The sequence below is a fragment of the Lithobates pipiens genome, unplaced genomic scaffold (genome assembly GCF_037356315.1).
Source record: "Lithobates pipiens isolate NorthernLeopardFrog02 unplaced genomic scaffold, aLitPip1_a1.2 Scaffold_3, whole genome shotgun sequence".
NCBI classification, from domain to species: domain Eukaryota; kingdom Metazoa; phylum Chordata; class Amphibia; order Anura; family Ranidae; genus Lithobates; species Lithobates pipiens.
The window spans coordinates 40,453,102-40,473,751 of record NW_027507790.1 but is presented as its reverse complement, the minus strand read 5'-3'; the positions used below and the strand labels follow the sequence as shown (position 1 = coordinate 40,473,751).

General features: G+C 41.1%; 1 protein-coding gene across 1 annotated transcript in view; it reads right to left on the bottom strand.

Moving 5' to 3' along the window:
• The window catches only part of SLC5A1 (solute carrier family 5 member 1), a 94,603-nt gene that overhangs the window by 49,751 nt on the left and 24,202 nt on the right, over positions 1 to 20,650 (bottom strand). Inside the window, exon 3 of the mRNA XM_077461526.1 lies at positions 2,310 to 2,414. Coding sequence (XP_077317652.1) covers positions 2,310 to 2,414 — 105 coding nt within the window. The remainder of the gene's footprint in view (positions 1 to 2,309; positions 2,415 to 20,650) is intronic.

The window sequence follows — 20,650 nt, the reverse complement described above, 5'->3', positions numbered from 1 at the left end:
AATGAGCTTTGAAACAAGTACTCCCTTACCTCTATACCAGAAGGTACTATGAATTAATGTGACGTCCGATTTGGTGATCTTACTGGACAGCAAAGTTATTTTAATATACCGTATTTATCGGAGCATAACACACACAGGTGTATAACACGCACATTCATTTTAAGAGGGAAGTTTCAGGAAAAAAATTAAATTTTTGTATTGGCTTATAACACGCACACGCTATTTGCACCCAATTTTCATGGTGAAAAAGTGAGTGTTATACACCAATAAATACAGTACTTATAGATTGATTGGCACTATTATCATAGATGTACCTTGGAGGATCTAAGGGTCTAAGGGAAGTAATATATGGCTCCACTTGAAGAGAGTTACTCCCTGGATGTGTGCTAGCTAATGCTATGTGTATGTATGCTTGTTCAAATACGACTCTTGGTTTATGTCTAATGACCACGTTATCATTTTTTAAATCTAGGGAAAGGTGGAGGTAATGTAATAATATTCAGCATATTTTGTATTTTATTACTTTTAATACGTATTCAGTAGAAGATATTTTTAATTTCCCAGTTCTCTGAGGGTAACCACTTTTTGAGGCTTCTCTTAGCCCTAGATTTATTTTCTCACTCTCTTACCATTTTAACCCCATACTATCTCCATAATTGCAGTTTCAGCTCACACTGTCTCCCCTGTCTCCCAAAAAAAAAACTTTGGTCCGCACTTGTTTCTATAACTTTAAGCCTACGCCTACTTTATACTTTCAAGCCCACAAAGGCCTCCAAAGCGTAAACTGTCACTGTTTGCCTGCAGGCTAACACCCGAGACTGCTCTCTGTGTCCATAGACACACAGTCCTGCTCAGCCCTGCACCCTGCTCCCTCTTCACTGGCTGTGATTGACAACAGCAGGAGCCAATGTCTCTGAGCCTATGAGGAGGGAGAGAGCCCAGAGAGTTCCTGCTCAGGTAAGTATAGGGTGGGAGGATGGAGCTGCACTCGGAAGGTTTTTCACCTTAATGCAGAGAATACATTAAAGTAAAAAAAAAAAAACTTTAGCTTTTAGAGCCACTTTAAATATACCATCAAAAGATTTTTTTTAGATCTATTAAATATGTAAAATGACTGTTGATGCTGCATGAAAATATGTAAGCTTGTAACTTCCTATGGGGAACTGACAATACAATTCTTCTAAAGTCATGTTTCTGGTTGGAGGCCAGCTTCCATAAATAAAAGAATGTCCACTCAAAATTATTTTTTAACACTTTACTGTGACATATCTTCTTCTGTACAGTGCATAACACCACAGTTCCATTAATTCTGACGCACAGCACATTCTTTGCAGAAAGACATCTTAGTAAACAGCAGACACAGTCCCAAGCACAGTACTTTGCTTGTGAGTGTTCTCTTGATATTTAATTCGGGGTCCCAGGCCTAGAGGGAATCCACTCTCCAGACTGCAGACCTGCAAGGGTCTCCTCCCTTGTAAGTCCCCCAAACATGGGTGCCCATCAAGAGCCTACTGACAGCCCAGCCCAAAGGGGTCTCATATTCCAGCACAGGTCACAGACCTACATGTTGTTCAGGGGTGACCTGCTCCCATGCTCCAATCTATGCTATCTACACAACTGCTGAACTATTTAATAATAAATAATAGAATTCAAAGGCATAAGCACAGCAAAGGAAACCAATGCAAAGAGAAAAATATCTTCTACCTAATAATGCATTGTCCAGGTTTATAAACACTATCAAAGCCAAAGTATGAAGAACTTGGAAAGAAAATGGGAAGTATATGAGAAGTAGTTGTTGAGTATTAGTGTTAGCATGCTGTTTATACAGACATAGGTGCAACATCCATTCCCATATATTAGTAGTCCTGTTAATAGGTGGTGGTGTTATGCTTGTTAGCAAGTTCTTTCTAGTGGAACCTAATGTTTATGATGTCAATTCCTGCCTCTATCTTCCTGTTTACCAATAAATGAGAAGGGCTTAGCCATATGTCCAGCAACATTTTGATTGGTAAGAAACATATCTGCAGTAGTTTTCTACTATCTACTACTACTAACTACTATCCAAATCATTTGGTGGAGGGGGGCCAGGCACATCAGTGCATGACCTCACAAATGCGCTTCTGGAAGAATGGTCAAAAATTCCCATAGACATTCTCCCATAGACACTAGAGTAAAAAGACATAGCCCAACCCTCACCTTAAATTGTTTTGTCTTAATGCCAAATATGTGGACACATCTCTCAATGTATGTAAATGTAAGACTGGTTAAGGGAAGTATTACAGTATCACAAGTGTGTTACAATAACTTACATTCCATTCAAAGCCTCCAATTACAATCCCACCAGCAGCTGCGGTACCTGCCAGACCAACAAAGTGCCCACTTCCGATGTTACTGGCAAAGAGGGATGCTCCAATCTGAAAACATGAAGAAAACAGCATTATACATTATTAAAAAAATCTGAAGAGCTTTAGATTAACATTACATACTTGGTAAAAGCATAAACTAAGAAACCACAGTTTGAATTTACTTATCCCTTGTTTCTATAACCTATTCATATTTTACATAAATTACCCAGAGGCCCTTCTAAGTATATTTAGAATATATTTAGTTAAAGTGGATGTAAACCCACCACTCACCCAATATAAACGAATGGCACTGTTTTTTGTTTACAAACTTTTTATTAGGTACAAAAAAGTGGTTCAATGGCACTGTTTTAATATATATATGCATGCAAGCCTTCTGCATGTAGCCCTACCTTACAAATGTCACCCCCTTCAGTAGTAGGAGCCCTGCAAAACTCTGGAATCGGTGGGTGGGTCTCTTTGCTTGGTAGGCAGAGTCGTGATGTCACAAGACTCCCTGCCCACCTCTACACTCCTAATCCTGAGTTTTGAGTAACATCCAGTCAAAACTCAGGAAATGCATCACATGAATTCAACAAGCCCAATCATGCTGAGGTGTGGAGCAGCCAATTCTGGGAGAGCTGGAGAAGAAAGGAGGAGGGATGTGAAGCTGGAATCGTAACCCTCTCTCTCTAATGCCATTCATGAGATAAAGAAATGAGCTGTCAGTCACAGCAGTGGAGGATGTGGCAACACAAACTTATCTGTGTGTCATTTGTTATCTTACTAAAAAAAGACCAGAGGATTGCTCAGAGCTGGATTAACTCTTCATTGCAAGAGACTGGGCAGAGATGACTTGACATCCTCTACTGTACCAGGTAGAAGTCTTCATTAAAAAAATAAAAAAAATTCAGGTTTACATCCACTTTAGGAATTTTATAATGCAGTCAAATTCCTTCCTATTTTTTAATCTGGGCTGGAAACATGACAAGGAAAGCTAATTGGATGTTTTGAATAATACAAACTAAAGACCCCTACGTGTCAGTTTCTAGTGACCTGTTTGCTCATGACCCCCAACCATAGGTGTGCACAACCTATTGCATTAGTGTGTGCACCCTAAAGCTCAAACACACATGCTTTTTTATGCAGCCTCAGCTGTACTGGACAGTGAATGAATGGGAATAGCTCTGTGCTAAGCAGCTTCCTGTTCATTCACAAACTGAAGCATAGTAAGCTCTGGGGGCAGAGTGAAATGTGTTGGGTGTGGCCTGGTCAGAGTCCAGGCTGAGGTTGCCACTCCATTCATTACAGCAGGACACTATAGATGTGCAACTTCCAAGGGTCACCCTTCCTTTATTGAAGCATAGTTAGCACAGTTTACTATGCTTCAGTTATGAATGAACACAGTGAGTGTGTTAATTTAGAAAAGGAAGGTGCATACATACATATTTACCAACACCCCTTCCCCCATTCTCCATCCTGAAACATCCACCAAAGCAGCTGGAGGGAGAGGAGGGAAGCCAGCAGCATTGTGGGAGGAGGGGGGGGGCGACACAGGGGAAGCCTGGGCAGTATGGGGGGATCGACATCACACATAGTGATTAGGGTGTGCCAAGGCACATCTGGCACACTTCCTGTGCATGCCTACCTGCAGAGTTTTAATCGCAACCCTTGCCCACAACTGTGTTTATTGTTACATCTTCGAAAGCCAGCATTACAATTTATAAGTCTCCAATGTTACAAGAGATCACTTCTCATTACCAAAATGTATGTTACTAGAGAGTTTTTCAAATTTCAAGAGACTGTTTTGTTACACATTACAGAAACTGCTGCACCTGAGTTTTATATGTTACAGAAACTATCATGATACAGATACCGGTCTAAATGATGTGGCACGTTCACCAATGCCAGGAGTCTGGCAGACAAGATGGTTATACTAGAGATACTGTTGTATGAGGAGGATTTGGATTTTGTGGGAATTTCAAAGACTTGGTTCAACAGCTCTCATGATTGGCTGGCAACCACTCAAGGGTATACCCTTTATCGCAGGGATAGAAAGGGTAAAAAAGGGGGAGGGGTATGCCTATATATCAAGAATAATGTACAAGTGAATGTGAGAGATGACAGTCACTAAGGGAGCTAGGAAGGAGGTGGAATCTTTATGGGTAGAGCTCCAAAGGGTTGAAGCTAAAGGGAAAATAATACTGGGAGTATGCTATAGGCCCCCTAACCTGAGGGAGGAGGGGGAGCTCCTATCACAATTTGGATTAGCAAGGATGGGAAGTGTTATCATTATGGAGGGTTTTAATTATCCAGACATAGACTGGGTGGAAGGAACCACACATTCGTCTAAGACTCGCCAGTTCCTAAATGTCTTGCAGGACAATTTCATGGGTCAGATGGTGGACCAACTAGAAATAGAGCGTTACTGGATCTACTACATCTACTGAAATATGGAGCAATTTAGGAAACAGCGACCACAGGTCAATTGGCTTCAGTATAAATCACACAAATAGGAAACATAAAGGAAATACAAAGACACTGAATCTCAAAAAAGCCAACTTCCCTAAACTACGAACCTTGCTACAAGATATAAATTGGGATAAAATCTTAGGAACAAAGAACATGGAGGAGAGATGGGTCAGGAGACTGTCATGCTACTAGTGATACTGCATGAGATTACCATGTTACAGAGACCATTGCAAATTACATGAGACTGCTAAGCCTTTCAAAAGCATGCAGTGTTGTATTTCAACCCAACCTAAAGCCTTCTCAAATAATTTGTCTTGGCCTGTCCAATAACTTTTTGAGGTGTTTGATAATAAGCAAATAACCCAGTTCAGAGATCTAATGTTGGATGTTTTTGTACATAAACCTTTGTGTATCTTTGGAAATAGAGAAGAGGGAATGGACAAATTAATATACCATCTAACAATTCTGAATATGTCATCTAAAAATTCTGCTAAGGTTTTTGTAACTGTCAGAAGGTTTTTGCCTTTTTATAGGTGGAGATGGGGGCTCTAAGTAAATATTACACACAAGAATTATCAGAGGTGCTAATATTTTTATGTATACATTTTTTTGTTTTTACACGCATTAGGTCCGATTTTGGGAGCACATGTCGCATGACATGTATAAATCAATGGTTCCCTATGAGAACCGTCTTAACTGGTCCGACACAAGTGGGTCCGACTTTAGAAAAACTTCCTGTACTACTTTGGTCCATTTTCAGCCAATTCAATATTATTGAAGTCCGATCCTTGTCCTAACCATCCGACTTGTGACATCCGACATGGTAATTATCGCAGCAGGAAAAGCAATTTATGTCACACTGGGATTGTTTTGATTGGTCAAAGGACAAGTCAAACTATCTCAAAGTCGGAGCAAAATCATATCCTGTTCATTCAAGTCGAATGGAAGTAGGACCAAAGTAGGACCAATGTCGCACAGCAAAGTAGGATGACAGTCGTGCCATACCAGTGTGAACCTGGCCTTACAGTGGAAATCTGTACATTGTTGCACACACTATAGATCAGGAGTCTCCAAACTGTGGCCCGAGGGCCAGATGTGGCCCTTTGCTAGCCTTTATGTGGCCCTTGGGGCACTATTCCTCCCACTGATATGAGGCACTTTTCCTTCCACTAACACCAATGGGGCACCATTTCTTCCACCGATACCAGTGATGGGATACTATTCCTCTTACTAATTTGGTCACTACTCCTCCTATTGACAACCAACCCTAAGGCCACATTTATTCTCACTCATGCTGGAGGCGTGTCATTTTCTGCCCCTGCTGGCCACAATCCGGCCCTCCGCAAGTCTGAAGGGCAATAAACTGGCCCTTTGTTTAAAAGGTTTGGAGACCCCTGCTATAGATGAACTGTATGCTCTACTGAAGATATACTTTTGTTAAACTCTGTGTATTAATTATCCTATGTATTGCATATAATATAAAAAGTAAAGATATAATCTATATGAATGTTTAACAGCAATGTGAAAATACAGTATATGTCATTGTAATTAATTAGATAACGTTAATGGCATTATGTACAAGGTCCTCTGTTGAGCTGCATCTCACTTTATCTCAAGCTTTGTTTCTTCATATAGTCTGACTCCTCTTATTTCTTCCTAATCATTCTATTTCCATGCTTTAGGTCATGAATGCAACAAAGAAGGCATGCATAGCCTATGTTCTTAGCCCTTGTACACACGGTCGGACATTCCGACAGAAAATGTCCGATCGGACCGTGTTGTCGGATAATCCGACAGTGTGTGGGCTCCATCAGACTGTTTCCATCGGAATATCCGACGGACAAAGTTTTAGAGCTGGGCTATAAAACTTTCCGACAACATGATCCGATCGGACTTTGTCCGATTGTGTGTAGAGAATTCCGATCGGACAAAGTGCCACGCATGCTCAGATTAAATTCCTAGACCAAAGCTATTAGCTACTAGCCTGAACGTAGTCCCGTCGTATGAAATAACGTCATGACGTTCAGAGCGATCGGATTTTCCGACAACTTTGTCCAACCGTGTGTATGCAACACCGGTTTCAGACAAAATCCGACGGATTTTGTTGTCAGAATGTCCGACCGCGTGTTTTAGAGTTTCATAAGGCCTGGTGTGACAATTTAGAGTTAAATACATTTACAGTTAAATACATTTTTTGTTGTAGAGATGCCCAAAATCTGACTTGTATCTTGGTGCAGTCTTCTGGAAAAATCAGTAAGTCAATCACACAAGCAGGAAATTACATATCTGGGGGGGCATTCTTTACACCATCTGTGTATAGAACATCTCCAGGTTGCCATATTGCATTGCATTTTTACAGAAAATTACAGCGCTGCAGATTGAAAAGGAAAGGTATTTTTTTAAATAAAATTTAGTTACACTATGACTTGTGTAGTAATTGTATGATATATCTTTTTTTTCATTTGCTATTTTTTCCCACAAAAGTGGAGTTACGCTTAAAAGATGTTTTTTTAAATGTTTTTTCACAATTAAGAGATAGCGTTATTTGAGTGATGAGTTCTCTTCATGGAGATATCAGGGGTCATTAAACTCCTAATTCCCTTTCCTGCATTCAGGCAAATCTGAGGATACAGTATCCTTGATTGCTGCTTCACTCGGCTCTTCTAATCGGGAACTGATGGCTCTAAATCTGGAAGTGCTCAGAGCTGAGAGCTTTTAGGTTAATACGTCACAGGAGAGATGGAGGAATGGATGTTTCTTGATGTCTCTCCTACTCGCCATCCCACTAGTGATCGGGTGGCTGTATAGCCACCGGATCCCTTCTACAATAAAGCCTGCTCTTAAAACTAAAATGTAAAAACTCCTAGCTTCTGTTGTGGCTGTTAGTTTATTTACATGCTGCTATTTCCACCAATGTAGTAGTAACATTGCGAGTAAAAGTGTTAGCCCTTGTACACACGGTCGGACATTCCGACGGAAAATCCGACCGTGTGTGGGCTCCATCAGACTTTTTCCGTCGGAATGTCCGACCAACAAAGTTTGAGAGCTGGATATAAAATTTTCCGACAACATGATCCGATCGGACAAAGTGCCACTCATGCTCAGATCAAATTACAAGACCAAAGCAACACCAGTTTCGGACAAAATCCGTCGGAAAAAATCCAATGGATTTTGTGGTCGGAATGTCCGACCGTGTGTACAAGGGCTTAAACTAAAAAGATTCTGTTTTAAACAGGACACGCCAAACCTGAGCAGATTAGCTTATCCATATTGCAAAATAAAAACGAATTTAGCATACACATTGCTGTATATTAAGTCTCATTGTTGGGAGTAGTTTTAGGAACAGAACTCCTGGTACAGAGAGGGATGATCCTTCCCTAACCCTTCCTGTATCTCTCACACTAACCTCCTTGTACAGTATTACGATGCTCTGCGTTATAGACCAACCTTACTGTGATTAATATTTGCATTAAAATCTCACATTTCATACTAAAAGTCCTCAGCGCAAGCTGCAGAAGTATCTGCATTCAGTTGTGTTCAGTTTAAGGTGACCTTGATGCCCTTTGTAAAGAAAAGCCACCTGCACCTTACTTCTTTATCATCCGCAGCAGGTATTTCACAATTTCTGGTGCGTAGAATATCTGCTCTCCCAACTACTTGATGTGGTTGCTCCTCGCAACTTGTCACTACAGGACTAACACTCTGAAAGGAAAAACCATAGTGTACAGCAGGGGGGTAGCAGTTATTTGCCCCACCCATACTGAAGGAAAGCCGGCAACTAAAAGAGATTGTGCATTTTTATATCTGTATAAACTCACCGGTCTCTTTTCTATTACCGGGTTGGACCCCCTTCAGAACTGACTTAATTCTTCAGGGCATAGATTCAACAAGGTGTTGGAAACATTCCTCAGATTTTGGTCCATATTGACATGATAGCATCACGCAGTTGTTGCAGATTTTTCGGCTGCACATCCATAATGTGAATCTCTCATTTCACCACATTCCAAAGGTGCTCTATTGGATTGAGATCTGGTGACTGTGGAGGCCATTGGAGTACAGGGAACTCATTGTCATGTTCAAGAAACCAGTGGCGAGCTTTGTGACATGGTGCATTATCCTGCTGGAAGTAATCATCAGAAGATGGGTACTCTGTAGTCATAAAGGGATAGACATGGTCAGCATCAATACTAGGTAGGCCGTGGTGTTTAAATGATGCTCAATTGGTACTAAGGGGCCCAAAGTGTGCCAAGAAGATATCCCCCAAACCATTACACCACCAACACCACCAACCTGAACCCTTGACACAAGGCAGGATGGATCCATGCTTTCATGTTGTTTACACCAAATTCTGACCCTACCATCTGAATGTCGCAGTTGAAATTGAGTCTCATCAGACCAGGCAAAGTTTTTCAATCTTCTATTGCCCAATTTTGGTAAAATGGGTGCAAATTGTAGCCTCAGCATCCTGTTCTTAGCTGACAGGAGTGGCACCCGGTGTGGTCTTCTGCTGCTGTAGCCCATCTGCTTCAAGGTTCGATGTGTTGTGCCTTCAGAGATGATATTCTGCATACCTTGGTTGTAACGAGTGGTTATTTGAATTACTCTTGCCTTTCTATCATCTTGAACTAGTCTGCCCATTCTCTTCTGACCTCTGACATCAACAAGGCATTTTCGTCCACGCAACTACCGCTCACTGGATATTTTCTCTTTTTCTGACCATTCTCTGTAAACCCTAGAGATGGTCGTGCATTAAAAATTCCAATAGATCAGGAGTTTTTTAACCACTTAAGGACCGAGCCTCTTTCTGAGATTTGTTCTGAGATTCTGAGATTTGTTGTTTACAAGTTAAAAACAGGGGCCCCTCTCCCGCCGCTGATAAAAGTGATCTTGTGGCGAATCCGCTGCAGAGACCACTATTATCGAAAACTGGACCACTGGCTGAAGAAGAGGATACCAGGGTTATGGCAGCTAGCTGCTGCCATAGCAAAGATATTCCTCTTCAAAGTTAGGACGTATATCCTTTGGCACCAACAATCATGCCATGTTCAAAGTCCCTTAAATCCCCCTTGTTCCCCATTCCGATGTTTAGTTTGAACTTCAGCAAGCCGTCTTCACCACGTCTAGATGCTTAAATGCATTGAGTTGCTGTCATGTGATTGGTTGATTAGCAAGTTGTGTTACCAAGCAATTGAACAGGTGTACCTAATAAAGTGGCCAGTGAGTGTGGTTTTTGGTGTTAACATTTGAAGTACACTTGAGTTAACCCCCACCTGTTTTCTACCTCTCATTGCTGGATCGTAACTATGGAGGATCGCCATACTGACTATTACTGAGATACAAAAGCATAAGAAATGCGTGACTATTAAATCCTATGGCGGGCTCTACATGTGCGGGTTGTGAACATCATCCTTAGTGGGCACTGATTAGGGGTACTGATGGGCACTGATAGATGGCACTGGTGGGCACTGATTAGCACCACTGCAGGCCACTGATTGGGGGCAGGGATCTGTACTGAGGGGACCGATGTCCATCTAACAGAAGCCTGTTAACGGCTTTCCTCTTCTCTTAACGCTGACAGCGGGGGGGGGGGGGGGGGGGAGACAATAACCATCTTATGTTTAATTCTGTGACCAACTGTCATTGGCTGACACAGAGATTACAGAGCGCGCCGCCTGGGCAGCAGAGACAAAGGACGTCCATACATGCCCTCCCAGGAATGTAAGCCCACACTGTAGCTGTCTTTTGGCTATAGTGCGGGTGCCAACTGGTTAAAAACCACAAGAAATGTTTCATCATGCTCCTTGTTGATTTGACCCCACTGAGGATTCAAAAGTTGATCGAACTTTCTTAAAACAAAACAAAATAATTGAATGAAATCCTTGTAATGTATGTACATCTAAAACAATTCCCCTGTCCACACATAAAATTTGGATAGGGAAATCCTCCTCACTGTTATTGTATTCTGACATCAGGGATAATCCTCCGCAATCGGAATACACAGATCAGCACAGCAGCTATTGGTAGATCGACTTCTGTTGAACTGCAGTGGCCATAAATGGATCAAAATTCATTCAGTCCCTGCTGAACCAACTGAATTTCAATTGATCCGTGGCCACCTTAACCACTTGCCGACCATCTCACGCTGATATATGTCGGCAGAGTGGCACGGGTGCGCAAAACGATGAACCTAACATCACTGCATCATCGGTGGCTAGCGGGCGCGCGCATGCCGCCGCACGCTGCGGGTGCTGCAGACTTGATGTCCATCAGTGGCCTGTAAACAATGCATTTTCCTGTTCTGCCTAGCAACATGAAAGGGATCTATTGCTCCCAGTAATTGGGAGCAGTGATCTCTGTCATGTTCTAGTGAGCCCATTCCCCCTACAGTTAGAACACACTGAGGGAAAACATTTAACCCCTTTATCGCCTCCTAGTGTTTAACCCCTTCCCTGCCAATGACATTTACACAACAATCAGTGCATTTTTATAGCACTGATTGCTGTATAAATGCCAATGGTCCCAAAAGTGTCAAAAGTGTCCAATGTACTAATAAAATAATAATAATAATAAAAATGCCATAAATCTATCCCCTATTTTGTAGACGCAATAACTTCTGCGCAAACAAATCAATATGCGCTTATTGTGATTTTTTTTACCAAAAATATGTGGAAGAATACATATTGGCCTAAACTGAGGAAGAATTTTTTATTTATTTTTTGGGGATATTTATTATAGCAAAAAGTAAAAAATGTAGCTTTTTTTTCAAAATTGACACTCCTTTTTTGTTTATAGCCTAAAAGATAAAAACTGCAGAGGTGATCAAATACCACCAAAAGAAAGCTCTATTTGTCGGAAAAAAAAGTACTTCAATTTTGTTTGGGTACAACATCGCACAACCGCGCAATTGTCAGTTAAAGCAACACAGTGCCGTATCGCAAAAAAAGGGCTTGGTCATTAAGGGGGTAAATCCTTTCGGGGCTGAAGTGGTTCAGTAAATCAGGGCTTTGTTTCCTACAAAAGCTAGTCTTACAGACTTAAGCTGCTGATACATTTTTAAAACTCTCTCTGTTGAAGTCATAAAAATGAAATAAAAAGAATGCAATAAATACATGAATATGCAATGTTTCATGTTAACCTGGATGAAAAAGAAATACAAAATAATTTTAAAATGTCTATTCCTTTGCAAATGATTTATTTATGCACATTTTTGGGGTGTGGCGAACATTGTGATGGACATCGAGGGACACTATTTTTTTATTTTTAATAAATGACTTGTCAAAAACAGTTTCCTGTGTTTCTTACTTTTTGACAAATAATGTTTCTGTAAGTATTAGCTAAGTACTCCTTACGGGAACTTTTTTGGATCCTTCAGAAAGTTTTCCCTCCCTCATTCTTTATGAAGGGTTTATTATATTTATATATCTGATTTTATGTACCTACAGTGAATACATTTTTGCACCCATACTCCTAATGAGTGAACGTGATTCACGAAACGCGTAGAGTTTTTCCATTCATATGATGTCAAGACAGTTCGGCTTTCATACAGCATGTACTCAGTTGTATGTATATGTATAAATATGTATCATCATTGTATACAGTGTATATGTTCATGGTATACTTTTACCAATATGTCAGTGTCAGCCTTTGTATATGCTTATGTTTAGAAAACTTTATCATGGATTTCTAGACCACAGAATTGCTTTGATACAATAAAGGTTTTATTATATATATATATATATATATATATATATATATATATATATATATATATATATATATATATATACTCCATACACTTATTTTTGCAGCAATAAGCCTCATTTAAAGTCCCATTCTTTTACCTTTGTTTTGAACTAATAGTGCTTATATCCTCCATAAAAATTCAATGTACTAAATACGTGTCTTCCTCAGGGGGATAATCCTCAGGGGAGCTCACATTTGGACACCCCCACCCTCCCTGGCCAATCAGAAGAGCCACTTCTTGATTGGCTGGGAGGAGGAGCAGGAAGACATTAGCAAATATTAATTTGCTAATGTCACACAACTGGGTGGGCTCGGGTGCAGTGCTCTGCGTCCCAAGCCCACCCTTTTTTTAAGCCAATTAAAGCCTCAGGCTCTAATTATGTGCTTCAGAAAAAAAACATTGAAATCCAATTCCAGCACCTGGCATGTAGGTTAGGGGGCCGGACACATGGATAGGGGGGCGGCGCCCGTACGCCCCCTATGGACAGACTGCCACTGTTTAAACTTGAAATATACTTGCCACAATTTAGAGGGTGTGGACAATACCAGCAGCATAGTCAGCCTACCCTTTGGTAGGTAGCATTTAGTAGTTCATGGAATTTTTACAATATATGGAAATTGATGTATGAGTCTTTAAATTGACATTAACCTGAGTATGATTATAAGAACAGATTGTCCCTCCCCAGAAAATAAGCAGAGAATTAGTGGGAGTGTAAACTAGATAAATAGTGCATAGAATGGAATTAGAAAGAGGGTACAAGAACTCTGGAGTGCATTATTCAAGTTGGGTTGGGAAATATGGGCATATAAAAGGTCAAGTCAGGCATGCGCAGGAGAAGAATAAGGGAGTGGGGGTGAGGAATAGGGTAGAATAGGAGATAGGTGGGTTTCAGGCTAGGACTATGAAGAGAACTGTCAAGCTCACTAAAGGTAGCAAGAGAGAGCGGAGAAGAGACAGGGGGGCTGGTGGTAAGAAAGGCCAACTAGGAAAGTGGGTAGGAGGAGAGTAAGAGGAAAAATGTTTGCCCCCAGTTCTATGATGAGGAGCAAGGGTACTATTTAATATAGTTGAGAAGTAAAGCCTTATCTGAGAAGGTGAAGTCATTCCAGTAAAACCAAGTTTAAAGATATATGTTATGTTTGTTTTGAGAGGATAGGATAAGGTCCTCCATCCTCCTGATCCCCTCCACCTTATTAGACCCTATGGATATTGTAGGTGGGAAAGGGTATTTTCCATTTAAAATAGCATGCTTATTGCTTTTGTATTGAACATACCGGTAAATGCATCCATGTATTATCATTTTGCGGGCAGGCAGCCTACCCACCCTTGATTATGGGCCCTAAAGCAAGCTACAGTGTTATTGTATTTATATGTTTTGTCTTTATTGCACATGCACTTTCACTGGGTGAATTACTATGCACATTTTCTATAAATAAACCCCCTACTGTTATAGAATTGGCTCTTTCATAATTGTCTTTCTATTTCAGTCTAGTAAATAGGATAAAGACAAGAGAATAAAGGTCATTACACATAACTCCGGTTACAATGTACCCACGTCCACATAACTTATATAGCACAATACTGACCCCTGGAATTGTTTGGATCTCTGTCAATCTGTCACGTAACTGTTCAGATATGTCTGTAGTAAGTGTGACGAGCCCCAGGAAGATATGGGATAATCTTATGCAGAGAAATTATTAATCTGAATAACAGGTATTAGGCACACAATCAAGTCAAATCATTAACCACATATATTCATACCATTGCAATCCCCGACAAAAAACATTACCACTGCAGAATGGACTTTCAACATACAGTTAAGATCTCGGCAGCAACTAAGGAGCTTTCTTGACCAGTCAAATAACAGTAAAACACCCATCGAGGCAGCTACAGTGCCTTGAAAAAGTATTCATTCCCCTTAAAATTTTCCACATTTTGTCATGTTACAACCAAAAACGTAAATGTATTTTATTGGGATTTTATGTGATAAACCACGCTGTAGATCCGAGGGGGACATGCAAGGAAAATAAAAAAAAACAGCATTTTAGCTCACACATGATTGGATGATAAAATCAGCAGAGCTTCCACTCATTTCAGATCTACCCCTTATATTTACAGCGACTGCACGTCCAAGTGCACTTTCAGTGCAAAGTGGATTTGCCTTTCGTAAATAACCCCCAAAGTGGTACATAATTGTGATGTGGAAGGAAAATGATAAATAGTTTTCAATTTATTTACAAATAAATATGTGAAAAGTGTGGTGTGCATTTGTATTCAGCCCTCTTTACTCTGATATCCCTAAGTAAAATCTAGTGGAACCAATTTCCTTCAGAAGTCAGCTAATTAGTAAAAAGAATCCATCTGTGTGTAATTTAATTTCATTATGAATACAGCTGTTCTGTGAAGCGCTCAGAGTTTTGTTAGAGAACCTTAATGAACAAACAGCATTATGAAGGCCAAGGAACACACCAGACCGGTCAGGGATAAAGTTGTGGAGATTAAAGCAGGGTTAGGTTATAAAAAAAAATATCCCATGCTTTGAACATCTTACAGAGCACTGTTCAATCCATCATCCGAAAATGGAAAAAGTATGGCACAACTGCAAACCTACCAAGACATGGCCGTCCACCTAAACTAAAAAGGCCGGGCAAGGAGAGCATTAATCAGAGAAGCAGTCAAGAGGCCCATGGTAACTCTGGAGGAGCTGCAGAGATCCACAGAAGAAGTCCTGTTTGCAGTTTGCGAGAAGCCATGTGGAGGACACAGCAAACACGTGGAAGAAGGGGCTCTTGTCAGATGAGACCAAAATTGAACTTGTTGGTCTAAAAGAAAAACGCTATGTGTGGTGGAAAACTAACACTGCACATCACCCTGAACACACCATCCCCACCGCAAAACACGGTGGCGGCACCATCGTGATGTGAGGATGTTTTTCTTCAGAGTTGATGGGAAGCTGGATGGAGTCAAATACAGGACAATCTTAGAAGAAAACCTGTTAAGAGTCTGCAAAGACTTGAGACTGGTTTGGAGGTTCACCTTCCAGCAGGACAACTATCCTAAACATACAGACAGAGCTACAATGGGATGGTTTAGATCAAAGCATATACATGTGTATTGCCGCGTACACACGGTCGGAGAATCCGTCGGAATGCGCCTTATCGGACCGTGTCGTCAGATAATCCGACTGTGTGTGGTATGCATCGGACTGATTCCGTCCGAATCTCAGTCGGACCCAATTTTCCAACATGTTGGAAATATTTCCCGACCAACTGGGCCGGTCGGACGTAATCCGATCATGTGTAGAGAATTTTGATCGGACCAAGTGCCACGCATGCTCAGATCAAATTCCTAGATCAAAGCTATTGGCTACTAGCCTGAATCTAGTCCCATCGTAACGACATTAAGTCATCACATTCTGAAAGATCGGATTGTTCGACAACTTAGTCCGACCGTGTGTATGCAACAGTTTCGGACACAATCCGTCAGACTAAATCTGATGGACAAAATCCGACGGATTTGGTTGTGGAAATCTCCGACCGTGTGTACAGGGGCTTAGAATGGCCCTGCCAAAGTCCAGACCTAAATCCAATTGAGAATCTGTGGCAAGATTTGAAAATGGCTGTTCACAGATGATCTCCATCCAATCTGACAGAGCTTGAGCTATTTTGGAAAGAAGAGTGGGCAAAAATAACCTGCACCTGTAATGGCTGAATACAAATGCATGGAAAAAAATTTAAAACCATTTATCATTTTCGTTCCACTTTCATAATTATGTGGAACTGTGTGTTGGTCTATTACATAAAATCCCAATAAAATACATTTACGCTTTTGGTTGTAACATGACAAAATATGGAAAATGTCAAGGGGTGTGAATACTTTTTCAAGGCACTGTATATATGGTGTGAAAAAACACATTTCAAGCAAACCATAAATTATTTGGCTAATAGAGTGACCAATTCCATTCCAAGATGGAAGAAAAGGAAATAATCCAATCACATGTACCATAACTATTGTGAAGCAAATATTGATGCATATACTGTATATCAAAAGAATGATCTTCCAGATAAGCATTGGATATTGGATCAGATATTTGTTAAACTGGCCTATTAACATAATTATGTAGAAATGTATACCAGAAGTAAAACCAGAGGGAAAAGACAATCTAGGTGACATCAATAAACCAGACCTTTCAGTGAGCACTCAGGTAATTTGGGTTACTAACAGTAGCTCTGAATACTTCCAGCAATGAGATGCAGAGAGTAACACTGGGGTTGATATACTAAAGACAAATAGACTGTGCACTTTGCAAGTGCAATTGCACTCATTTTCCCCAGAGCTTAGTAAATAAGTTAAAACTTTGCTGATTTCCATCATCCAATCATATGTAAGCAAAATAACTTTTTTTTTATTTCCCTTGCACCTGATTGGGCATTTTTTACAAAGAGAAGCTTTACCAAATTTATATTTCCAAAGGAAAATTAGTGTAACTGCACTTGCACCATCTATTTGCCTTTCTACCCCATTTATTCTAAAAATAAGCAATGATACTGCATTTCAGTTTTCTTTTGCTTTCCAGAACAGCTTATTGCACAAGGTACAGAACTGATTGCATACTGTACAAAGCTGGACATTGTACAGCAACATAAACATAGAGTTACAATTATCAAACTCCTATTTTAAATGCTGTTCAACATGTAAGCTTATTGTCTTACCTGTAGGTACCGTGAATATCTCCTAAACTTGCGCTGTTTAAGAGATATTCACATCACCTCCAACTGATGACGATATTGTGCATGTGTACTTCTTTTTCACAGGAACCTGCCAAGCATCGCACCCATAATTTGTGGCTCATAGGTGCAATGCCAAGAACCTGCAGACTCTTCCCATAACTCTCTGCTCAGACTGTGGTATAGGCATTCAGTTGCTGAGCTGGAGGAAGTGTCAATGGACTATAAGTGCATTAATTCCAGAACTTGCATGTATTGTGGTGGCAGATTGGACTTGTAGTCTATTCATTCATAGATCTCTGCCAGTAAATGACCTGGAACCCCACACAACTGTGTTGATTTCAAAAGTGGCAGCTGTTGTGGGGGAAAAGAACCCCCCGCAAGCTGTCGCAGAGGGGAGCAGATTGGGGGAGGGGAGTTACGTTTGCACCATGTTACACTTTAAATACTGTTGTAATATGTAACATCATGTAGAAGGTGGAGCCAGCCTTTAAACATTCCAATTAGGTTTTTTTATTATTATTAAAGTAGTTTATCAAGTTTTCTTATCACAAAGAGTTGTTAAAGACACAAGGACACATATTGGGAAGTGTCTTGGGAACATCAATATTTTCTTTTAGATAAAATGTTGATATCTTATATTTGTTTCCTGTTGGGAAAACATATTTACATACATAAGGTATATATTGTGACACAATGACTGCCAAGAATGTGAATGGTGTATAGGTGTCACCAAGGTTTCTCACACCCATATGGTGAAGTAGTAGATATTAAGTGTAAATGTGTATTAAGGTGAGGGTTCCAGGGTTTTTGACGGATATGGAGTAAACAAAGGTTTTGTTTACTCAGAATCTTAATAAGTCATGATCTGGGATCTGGAGCCCAGAGACTTTGTAGAGCTTTCAGTGGGAATAAACCTCCATTCCACATCTTACCTGCTAGCCACACTGTGTTATTAGTCTAAGCTGTGCACAGGTCTTTATACAAAGTATATGTGAGCTGACTGATGCTCAACACTTATGCCTTGTACACACGGTCAGACATTCCGACAATAAAATCCATCAGATTTTTTCCGACCTATTTTGTGCCAAACTTGTCTTGCATACACACGGTTTGACAAAGTTGTCGGAAAATTCGATCATTCTTAACGAGGTGATGTACAACACGTATGTCGAGACTATAAACGGGCCAGTAGCCAATAGCTGTGGTCTCTTAATTTATTCTGAGCATGCGTGGCACTTTGTCCATCGTAATTGTCTACACACGATCGGAATTTAAACGATACAAGCCATCAACAGTGCTATTAGGTACCAGTAGAACTGGAAAAGATGTCAATAACTTGGTCTTGCTACTTGTTATGTGTACAGCCTGATTAATAATCCAACCTTACTTTCATCTACATGCAATCTTTTTAAATGTCATGCAGTTAACAATTTTGACCTCAAAGAAACAACATGGGGCAAAGTGACACTGTCTTTGCTAAAGGTATCCTTCTCTCCAACCCCACTTTTTCTCATGCTTCTCTTACCAGCACTCTCTTCCTGCTACTACCTTCTCCACAGAGAGCTACAATGCCCAGAACTTCTTTGTATGGAGAAGCATGTGACCTTCTCCACCGTGATGGTGTTTGGGTTTAGCAGCCCATATCCCTGTACATTTTATCACTCACATCGGTCCCTACCCTCAAGGAGCCCACAATCCAAGGTCCCCATTCATATACTGGGTGCAATTTTGGACAGAAGCCAATTAACCTACCAGCATGTCTTTGGAGTGTGGGAGGAAACCGGAGTAAACTGGAGTAAACCCATGCAGGCCCAGGGTGAACATGCAAACTCCAGGCAGGTAGTGTTGTGGTGTGGTTGGGATTTGAACCAGCAACCCTTTTTACTGCTAGGTGTGAGTGCTAACCACTACACCACTGTGCCGCCCAACTACACCACTGTGCCGCCCAACTACACCACTGTGCCGCCCAACTACACCACTGTGCCGCCCAACTACACCACTGTGCCGCCCAACTACACCACTGTGCCGTCTAACTACACCACTGTGCCGCTAATCCCTAGCCCTAAGCACTGTAATATGACTGGGGGGGAGACATCACTGGGTTGCCAAAACCAGTTATTTCAGTGCTGTTCTAAAGAAAAAAAAAGAAGCAAGGTAGCATTGGTGTCAGGAACCTCATGTCAGCCATCAGAAACGCTGTGCCAGCTGTAAGGCACATGCGCATAAACATGTTTTCGGACATAAGGGTCTAACTAAATGTGCAACAACGTGCACACACATAGGAACGCACACACCTTGGTGTGCATGTGAATGCATAGGCACATCCACCATAAATACTGGCATCTAGTGGGCTATTTTAACCTGGGCCCTGCATGAGATCAGTGCTGAATGGTTTTTCAGCTTGAGTTTATGGTTTTCCTGATCCTAAATTTGTTTGACCGTTAATGGACCAGCTTTCAACTGACCTGCTTCTGAATCATCCTTGCCTGGCTAAGACTGTTGCCTATCTCTTTACTGACCTCAGCCTGGACTTCCAATCAAGATTTTACCCATCGATAGTGTACCTCGCTACTTACACATAGCCAACCTTGGCTTGTTTCTGACCTTGATCCTGATTCCTGCTCACTATTTAGTGCTTTCCTGCTCGATTGTTACCAATCTCGGCTTGAGACCCGGCTCTGCTCACTACTGGACTTAATGTATTCTGGGTGCCCTCTCCTCTGTTCTTCTGCTTACCTGTCAGGGCTGGGCTCTCGGCCTTTCCTTCTGTGCTCAGGTTGCTCAGCTGTCGGTTAATTGCCAGAAACTCATCGTTCCATAGTGGCTCACCTGTTGATCATCTCCTACTTGTCAGTCAAGCCCACGGCCAGCCCCTCCTGGATATTTAAAATGCCTGGTTCATTTCATCAATTGCCTTTGTCTGGGTCAAACATATCTAGAGACTCTCTGCTGTGTTCCTGTTGAAGACTTGCCTGACTGACGTCCCTTCTGGTTCCTGATCCTGCTTGCTGCCTTTGACTACGCTGATCTCTGGCTCCCCAATTTCCTGGCTTGTGCTGACTACCAGATTTGGCCACGAACCCTGGCTATGTTTTGACTACATTTACCAGTTGTTCCATTTATACCCTTTTATTAAAAGGTGTGATTTTCACTGCATTTTCTGTCTCCGTCCGTTTCATGGTTCCTAACATTACCAGTACTTCAAGTTCAGGTTTTCAGTTACAACTTCTTGGCATTGTGCCCTTCCTTTGCCTTTGCAGCCCAAACTTTTAGGGTTGCCCAGATAGGAAATGTGCAAGATGCCACATTCATTGTCTCAGGCTCCTCATACAGGTACATGATAACTGGTAAGGTGAGTTATA